Consider the following 9,659-nt stretch of genomic DNA (forward strand, 5'->3'; position numbering starts at 1 on the left):
TCCTGATACAATGTTCATGCTCAAACTTGGCACTAAATAACAATTATTGAGGTTTTGAAACTAATCCCGTAGGTAAATGTAGAGGTAGCGTGCCGACGGCGATCACATCGACCTTGGAACCATCCCCGATGCACATCGTCACCTCGTCCTTCGCGAGTCTCCGCTTATTCCGCAGCTCCTGCTTTGAGTTACAAACACGAGCAACTGCACCGGTATCAAATACCCAGGAGCTACTACGAGTACTGGTAAGGTACACATCAATTACATGTATTCACATATACCTTTCGTTTTGCCGGCCTTCTTGTCCGCTAAGTATTTGGGGCAGTTCCGCTTCTAGTGACCACTTTCCTTGCAATAAAAGCACTCAATCTCGGGCTTGGGTCCATTCTTTGGCTTCTTCCCGGCAGTTTGCTTGCCGGGCACGACAACTCCCTTGCCGTTCTTCTTGAAGGTTTTCTTACCCTTGCCTTTCTTGAACTTAGTGGTTTTATTCACCATCAACACTTGATGTTCCTTTTTCACTTCTACCTTTGCTGATTTCAGCATTGCAAATACTTCAGGAATGGTCTTTTCCATCCCCTGCATATTGAAGTTCATCACAAAGCTCTTGTAGCTCGGTGGAAGCGACTGAAGGATTCTGTCAATGACCGCGTCATCCGGGAGATTAACTCCCAGCTGAGTCAAGCGGTTATGTAACCCAGACATAGTGAGTATGTGCTCACTGACAGAACTATTTTCCTCCATCTTACAGCTGAAGAACTTGTCGGAGACTTCATATCTCTCGACCGGGGCATGAGCTTGAAAAACCATTTTCAGCTCTTCGAACATCTCATATGTTCCGTGTCTCTCAAAACGCTTTTGGAGCCCCGGTTCTAAGCTGTAAAGCATGCCGCACTGAACGAGGGAGTAATCATCGGTACGTGTCTGCCAAGCGTTCATAACGTCTTGTTCTGCAGGGAGAACCGTGCTTCACCTAGCGGTGCTTGTAGGACATAATTTTTCTTGGCAGCTATGAGGATGATCCCCAGGTTCTGGACCCAGTCCGTATAGTTGCTGCCATCGTCTTTCATCTTGGTTTTCTCTAGGAACGCGTTGAAGTTGAGGACAACGTTGGCCATTTGATCTACAATACATGTTGTAAGGATTTTAGACTAAGTTCATGATAATTAAGTTCATCTAAGTCAAATTATTCAATGAACTCCCACTCAGATAGGCATCCCTCCAGTCATCTAAGTATAACATGATCCGAGTTAACTAGGCCGTGTCCGATCATCACGTGAGACGGACTAGCCAACATCGGTGAACATCTTCATGTTGATCGTATCTTCTATACGACTCATGCTCGACCTTTCGGTCTTCTGTGTTTCGAGGTCATGTCTGTACATGCTAGGCTCGTCAAGTCAACCTAAGTGTTTGCATGTGTAAATCTGTCTTACACCCGTTGTATGTGAACGTTGGAATCTATCACACCCGATCATCACGTGGTGCTTCGAAACAACGAACTATCGCAATGATGCACAGTTAGGGGGACACTTTCTTGAAATTATTATGAGGGATCATCTTATTTACTACCGTCGTTCTAAGTAAACAAGATGCAAAAACATGATAAACATCACATGCAATCAAATAATAATAGTGACATGATATGGCCAATATCACATAGCTCCTTTGATCTCCATCTTGGGGCTCCATGATCATCTTGTCACCGGCATGACACCATGATCTCCATCATCATGATCTCCATCATCGTGTCTCCATGAAGTTGCTCGCCAACTATTACTTCTACTACTATGGCTAACACGTTTAGCAATAAAGTAAAGTAATTTACATGGCGTTTCTCAATGACACGCAGGTCATACAAAAAAATAAAGACAACTCCTATGGCTCATGTCAGTTGTCATACTCATCGACATGCAAGTCGTGATTCCTATTACAATAGCATGGACATCTCATACATCACATATATATCATTCATCATTCATCACAACTTTGGCCATATCACATCAAAAACACTTGCTGCAAAAACAAGTTAGACGTCCTCTAATTGTTGTCGCAAGTTTTACATGGCTGCAATAGGGTTCTAGCAAGAACGTTTTCTTACCTACGTGAAAGCCACAACGTGATTTGTCAACTTCTATTTACCCTTCATAAGGACCCTTTTCATCGAATCCGCTCCAAGTAAAGTGGGAGAGACAGACACCCGCCAGCCACCTTATGCAACTAGTGCATGTCAGTCGCTGGAAGCAGTCTCACGTAAGCGTACGTGTAAGGTTGGTCCGGGCAGCTTCATCCCACAATACCGTTGAAGCAAAATAAGACTAGTAGCGGCAAGAAAGTTGACAACATCTACGCCCACAACAAATTGTGTTCTACTCGTGCAAAAAGAACTATGCATAGACCTAGCTCATTATGCCACTGTTGAGGAACGTTGCAGAAAACAAAAATTTTCCTACGGTTTCACCAAGATCCATCTATGAGTTCATCTAGCAACGAGTGATCGGATTGCATCTACATACCTTTGTAGATCACGCGCGGAAGCGTTCAAAGAACGGGGATGAGGAAGTCATACTCGACGTGATCCAAATCACCGGAGATCCTAGCGCCGAACGGACGACACCTCCGTGTTCAACACACGTACGGTCAGCGTGACGTCTCCTCCTTCTTGATCCAGCAAGGGGGGAGGAGAGGTTGACGAAGATCCAGCAGCACGACGCGTGGTGGTGGATGCAGGGGTCACCGCAGCAGGGCTTCACCGTTCTACTACGAGAGGGAGAGGTGTAGCAGGGGAGAGGGAGGCGCCAAGACTCAAAGGTGCGGCTGCCCCTCCCCCCCTTATATAGGCCCCCTAGGGGGTGCGCCGGCCCTAGGAGATGGGATCTCCTAGGGGGGCGGCCAAGGGGTGGAGTGCCCCCCAAGCCAGGTGGGGCGCCCCCCCACCCTAGGGTTCCCAACCCTAGGTGCATGGGGTGGGCCAAGGGGGGCGCACCAGCCCACTATGGGCTGGTTCCCCTCCCCACTTAGCCCATGGGGCCCTCCGGGATGGGTGGCCCCATCCGGTGGACCCCCGGGACCCTTCTGGTGGTCCCGGTACAATACCGGTGACCCCCGAAACTCTCCCGATGGCCGAAACTGCACTTCATATATATAACTCTTCACCTCCGGACCATTCCGGAACTCCTCGTGACGTCTAGGATCTCATCCGGGACTCCGAAAAACTTTAGGGTTACTGCATATTCATATCTCTACAACCCTAGCGTCGCTGAACCTTAAGTGTGTAGACCCTACGGGTTCGGGAGACATGTAGACATGACCGAGATGGCTCTCCGGTCAATAACCAACAGCGGGATCTGGATACCCATGTTGGCTCCCACATGCTCCTCGATGATCTCATCGGATAAACCACGATGTCGAGGATTCAAGCAACCCCGTATACAATCCCCTTTGTCAATTGGTACGTTACTTGCCCGAGATTAGATCGTCGGTATCCCAATACCTCGTTCAATCTCGTTACCGGCAAGTCACTTTACTCGTACCGTAATGCATGATCCCGTGACCAGACACTTGGTCACTTTGAGCTCATTGTGATGATGCATTACCGAGTGGGCCCAAAGATACCTCTCCGTCATACGGAGTGACAAATCCCAGTCTTGATCTGTGTCAACCCAACAAACACTTTCGGAGATACCCGTAGTATACCTTTATAGGCACCTAGTTACGTTGTGACGTTTGGTACACCCAAAGCACTCCTACGGTATCCGGGAGTTACACGATCTCATGGTCTAAGGAAAAGATACTTGACATTGGAAAAACTCTAACAAACGAACTATACGATCTTGTGCTATGTTTAGGATTGGGTCTTGTCCATCACATCATTCTCCTAATGATGTGATCTCGTTATCAATGACATTCAATGTCCATAGTCAGGAAACCATGACTATCTGTTGATCAATGAGCTAGTCAACTAGAGGCTTACTAGGGACATGTTGGTGTCTATGTATTCACACATGTATTACGATTTCCGGATAACACAATTATAGCATGAATAAAAGACAATTATCATGAACAAGGAAATACAATAATAATCCTTTTATTATTGCCTCTAGGGCATATTTCCAACACTGCCCCCCTAGGAGATCCCATCTCCTAGGGCCGGCGCACCCCCCTAGGGGGGCTATATAAGGGGAGGGGGGAGGGAGGGCAGCCGCACCTCAAGTCTTGGCGCCTCCCTCTCCCCTGCTACACCTCTCCCTCTCGCAGAAGTTCGGCGAAGCCCTGCTGCGTTCACTACTGCATCCACCACCACGCCGTCATGGTGCTGGATCTTCATCAACCTCTCCTTCCCCCTTGCTGGATCAAGAAGGAGGAGACGTCATCCGCTCCGTACGTGTGTTGAACGCGGAGGTGCCATCCGTTCGGCACTTGGTCATCGGTGATTTGGATCACGGCGAGTACGACTCCATCATCCCCGTTCTCTTAAATGCTTCCGCTCGCGATCTACAAGGGTATGTAGATGCACTCTCCTCTCGTTGCTAGTTGACTCCATAGATTGATCCTGGTGAAACGTAGGATTTTTTTTTGTTTTCTGCAACGTTCCCAACAGCGCACTTGGCTGTGGCTCGAATCCGTCGAAGATCAAGTCCCCGCGGATGTCAGCCGTGTAGTTTAGGCTTTCAAACTTGACCTGATGGCCAGGGGCGTAGCTTTCGATCTGCTCAGGGTGGCCAAGCGACTTGGCCCGCAGTGCGAAGCCGCCGAAGGCGAAGATCTGTCCGGGGAGAAAAGTCTCACCCTGGACTGCATCATTGTTGATGATCGAAGGAGCCATCGGGCCTAAAGGTGACGACACAGAGGAATTCTCAATGAAAGCACCAATATCGGTGTCAAAGCCGGCGGATCTCGGGTAGGGGGCCCCGAACTGTGCGTCTAGGCCGGATGGTAACAGGAGGCAAGGAACACGATGTTTTACCCAGGTTCGGGCCCTCTTGATGGAGGTAAAACCCTACGTCCTGCTTGATTAATATTGATGATATGGGTAGTACAAGAGTAGATCTACCACGAGATCAAGGAGGCTAAACCCTAAAAGCTAGCCTATGGTATGGTTGTTGTATGATGAAGTTGTCCTACGGACTAAAACCCTCCGGTTTATATAGACACCGGAGAGGGTTAGGGTTACATAAAGTCGGTTACAATGGTAGGAGATCTTGAATATCCGCATCGCCAAGCTTGCCTTCCATGCCAAGGAAAGTCCCATCCGGACACGGGACAAAGTCTTCAATCTTGTATCTTCATAGTGCTGGAGTCCGGCTGAAGGTATAATCCGGCTACCCGAACACCCCCTAATCCGGGACTCCCTCAGCTGGCCTTGGCCTCCGAGCCCTTGTTCGATGCGGCAAAGCGCGACTCGACCTCGGCGGAGTTTTGGACCTTGATCCTCTCATGGCGGGCATGTTGGTCCTCCGCCTCGTTCTTGTCGTCGCACCTGGGGCATTTGTCGCATTCGAGGCCGTATGTAGTGTCGTATTTTAACAGACTCAGAGTTGAACGTCGCTGGAACGATGACCCACCGCAGTGGTTCTGCGGCCATCTTGGGGACATTCAGTGAGGAGCGCCTATAGCACCAGCCAATGCTCGCCGGCTCCGGTACCGTGGTCGGGCGCCTCGAGACGCGAGCGCCCACTTGTGTGGACCCCATTTAAGCACCTGTGCATTGAAAGAGGTCTAAAGGGCTCTTCCAATGCGGAACTACTTCACGAACGATTTTTGGCTAAACGATAGCTAATCCAATCGCCTACGGCTGGTCAGAATTGCTAATCGATGGTGCGAGGAGCCATGTCGTGCATGTATCAGCTAGCAATCGTCGTCTGTGTAGCAATGCTCCTTCCAATGCATTGATGCTAAGATAGATGAGGTGTTAAATGCATTAAAAAACTTAGCAACCAATCTTCCCAATGCATGCTTATACTCCCTTCGTTCCAAATTACTTGTCGCGGAAATGAATGTATCTAGAACTAAAATACATCTAGATACATCCATTTTCGCGACGAGTAATTCGGAACGGAGGGAGTATAAGCTAATCTTTTCTCATTTAATGTTTTAACACCTAAACACCTTCATGCATTGGTTGGTAGTAGTCATTTTGCATAGGTCCATGCGCTTATGGTCACCATAATGCTCTCTCTCTTCTTTAATTGCTTTGTCAAGAGAAATTACACTGTGCGCTTAGGCTGGTCATAGTGAGGAGTAACTTATACTAGTGTCATGCATATGACACTAGTCTAAGTTACTATCTCTATAGTGCAAAGTAATATAGTAGTAGTGTCATAGATGACTTCATTTATTAGCTTATAGACTCATACTTTCTCGAGAAGCGCTATGTTACAGTAACATATTATGTTACTCTAAACATCTCTCTCCTCATTAAATATATGTCACATAAGCAAAAAAATTCTTGAATTGCGCTATGTTACTACCTAGTTTATTCCCACTATGACTAGCCTTAGACAAGTCTACGAGAAATATTCCTTTGGGGGGCCTTGATCGGAGACAATCTGTCAAGAGTATGAACAACAAGGAATGTCTAGAGGGTCAACGAGAGCCTGCAGGAGCACACCACACGGGATGCTCCTCTCTCACAAACACACCATGCACGATCCTTCTTCTATCCACCCATCAATCATTCGCAGGTCCCTGAAAAGAAATTCAGAGCCAAGGAAGACGACCATCACTGACTAGCTAGCCCAGGTGGCAGGGCTGATCCCCCTGTGCTCCCTTCAGATTCTGCCCCCCCTACCATAACCATATCGACGAACAGGGGGATACCACCTTCGCATGACCAGACCACCAACTGGGTCAGCAGAAATGGTGGCATGGCAATCTATCAGCTCGTCTCCTCCAGTCTCCCTTGCCCCCCCAACCAATCAGCCATTCCTCGGTGGATCTGAACACATCCAAGCTGAAGGTGGTGAGTGTGGGTTTTTCGACGGACACGCGACGCCTGATGTCCAGTGGCGGAGCCAGCCTGTGAATGCAGCCCGGGCAAAAGTTAACTCTGACAGTGTGAGCTGCCATCTGCCCAAAGAAATCTTGCTTCTAACCATTGATTAACACTAGCGCTTAGGAGCAAATTTCTGGACTAGCCCGGGCAGCTGCCTGGGGTCGCCGGGAGGTGGCTCCGCCACTGCTGATGTCCCCTTGAGGCCTCAGGGTGGGCGCTGCCCGGAGTTGGCAGGGTCATGTGGCCGGCCATGATGGGGCTAATCCAATCCAGATATGCAGCATCAGCACAGTCATGTTAACAAACACACCACAAAGAAATGCTGCGCCCACGATCTGATGGTACCGCGACTACGTACGCACGCACATGGCTCGATCGTCGGGCCATGGACCGAATTTCCCTGTGTCGTTGGCTCTTCATCAACCAGGCGCGTCTAGCTGGTTTATTATCCTACGCGGCTAGCAAATCCTGGAGCACGCCACTGATTGATTGGTTTCGTTGCAGTTAGCACGCCATTGATCGGTCTCGTTTCAGTTAAGCATCGCACGTTACCTTGTGCTATTTTTATGTTTGATGTCTTGACTCTCGATGGCGGCAGATCAGATGGCTGGCTAAAAAGAATTCTACACAAAGCACGTAGACTAGAACCAGAGCTGAGCCGAGCACCGTAAAAGGTAGTAAAAACAGAGAGGATTAAACTTGTTACCGTAGGGTGTATAGGCTTTGGATATATAGATGCTAAATGGATATATAGATGCTAAATACGAGGTACAGTTATGCTGTACGATCACTAGCGTAGAAGAACTCTTGGCCGAACTAATACGAGCTCTTCTCCGGTGGTCACATCACATAGCTCACTGACTGTAATATGCAGCTACTACACTACGCTACGCTACACTAGACCCGCGCGGTGACCGGTGATCGGTCGTTCGCGCCAAGAACACAGAGAGGAGTATGCAGAGGCAGAGGAAGCAGGGCACGCTCCATGGCTGGCTTGGCTAATGGCAGATCTCCATGGAGAAGTCGGAGTCGAGCAGCTCCGCGATCATCTGCTCCACGTGCTTCTCCTCGAGGAGCGTCCCGACCCACCCCGTCGACGACGGCAGCGTCGGCCCCGCGTGGGCGGCGCCCGGCGGCATTGCGGCCGCTGTGGCAGCCGCCGCCGAGGCCGAGGCCGCGGCGGCCTCCCTCTGCCGCTGCGCGGCCTGCACGGACGCCATGTTGAACCGGTGCAGCTTCGCGACGAGGGCGGCGGAGAGGAACGAGGACGCCACGGCCGCGGAGGAGGAGACGCTGCCGGTGGCGGCGGGGAAGTTGGTGCGCGCGCGCTGGCCGCACATGATCCTCGCCGCCTCGTCGTACGCCCGCGCCGCGTCCTCCGCCGTCTCGAAGGTGCCCAGCCATATCCGCGTCTTCCTGCAACGCCACACCGTCATCACCGTGAGCCACGAGCGACCAAGAATCACCGTAAGCGCATCGATCAGGCAGACCGTGCTGTGCATGGGCTAGGTAGGAGTAGGTACGCACAGGAGAGGGTGGCGGATCTCGGAGACCCAGGAGCCCCAGTGGCGCTGCCGCACGCCGCGGTACCGCTGCTGCGGCCGGGCCATTTGCGCCGCGGCGACGCTGCCTCCGCCGATCGTGGCAACCAGAAACTGGCCGGCGCAGGCCTCCGTCTTCGTCTTCGTGCCCCTGATTATGCTGCCGTGCATGGGCAGGACCGGAGACGCGCGAGCGAGCTTGGCGGGAGCAGGAGGGGAGTGCGTTCTGCGTCGTGGCGGCGGTGCCTGAGCCCGCCATGGCGCGGGAGGTATAAATAGCAGGGGAAATTAAAGTGCGGCGGGACTGCGGAAGTGGGAATCTGCGGGGTGTTTGGATGGGGCCCGCGCAAGCGAGTACGACGGCGTTGGGTGCATGTTCGCCGGGCCCGCGGAGGACGTCGTCGGGCCCACCCGATATCTTTGTTTAGCTCGTTTTGGCTTGACTGTTCTTCCTGCGGCGACTCTCTCTGCATGTTCGCTTGGGTTATCCTTTTGTTCCAACGAAATGTGTTCCATGGTTGAAACCTGAAACTTCATATGCCAAATGATTCTAGCATGCAATTTTGACATACATATACATACAAGAGATGTCTACCCCCCACCCCCCACCAAACTATAACTTGGCACAGCTTTTTCCTCAGTTTTGCACTGGCATGCCTCTTGAGGGGAAAACAAGTTGAGCCAAGGCGACTGTTAAGTATAGGAGGAAGACCTTTTTTTCTTATAGAGATAAATACTACTCCCTCTGTAAAGTAGTGATCTAAACGCTCTTATGTTAGTTTAAGAAGGGAGTAAGATATAAACATATACTAGTAGTAGATATGTATTGACATGTAGATAGATAGCCATGCACGGGTTCTCCTTGCCCTTTTCCCGTCTATGCATGCACTGCTGCTGCTGCTGCTAATAAAGACTGGGCATGGCATTTTCTGTGGCCATAGCTAGGATTAGGAACGTGCAGGCCGGACAAACAAGCTCACATGCAGCACCATGCATGCAACCGGATCCGCTTACGAGAGATAACTATGCACGGCTGCTGAATAGTGCATCACATGACACGGCACATGTGATCGAGCTCCCACCCCCTACGTACATAGCTATAGCTAGCTCGTATATGGAAACGA

General features: G+C 50.5%; 1 protein-coding gene across 1 annotated transcript; it reads right to left on the minus strand.

The window, feature by feature from the left end:
- Positions 1 to 7,704: 7,704 nt before the first annotated feature.
- LOC119314484 (ethylene-responsive transcription factor ERF003-like) lies at positions 7,705 to 8,763 on the minus strand. The gene is made up of 2 exons (XM_037589198.1): positions 8,522 to 8,763; positions 7,705 to 8,410 (listed from the first exon to the last, which is right to left on the minus strand). The coding sequence occupies exons 1-2, from the start codon at positions 8,704 to 8,706 to the stop codon at positions 7,993 to 7,995; spliced, it is 603 nt and encodes a 200-aa protein (XP_037445095.1). The 5' UTR covers positions 8,707 to 8,763; the 3' UTR covers positions 7,705 to 7,992.
- Between the last annotated feature and the right edge of the window lie 896 nt (positions 8,764 to 9,659).

This window comes from Triticum dicoccoides, chromosome 6A (genome assembly GCF_002162155.2).
Source record: "Triticum dicoccoides isolate Atlit2015 ecotype Zavitan chromosome 6A, WEW_v2.0, whole genome shotgun sequence".
In the NCBI taxonomy this organism is placed as follows: domain Eukaryota; kingdom Viridiplantae; phylum Streptophyta; class Magnoliopsida; order Poales; family Poaceae; genus Triticum; species Triticum dicoccoides.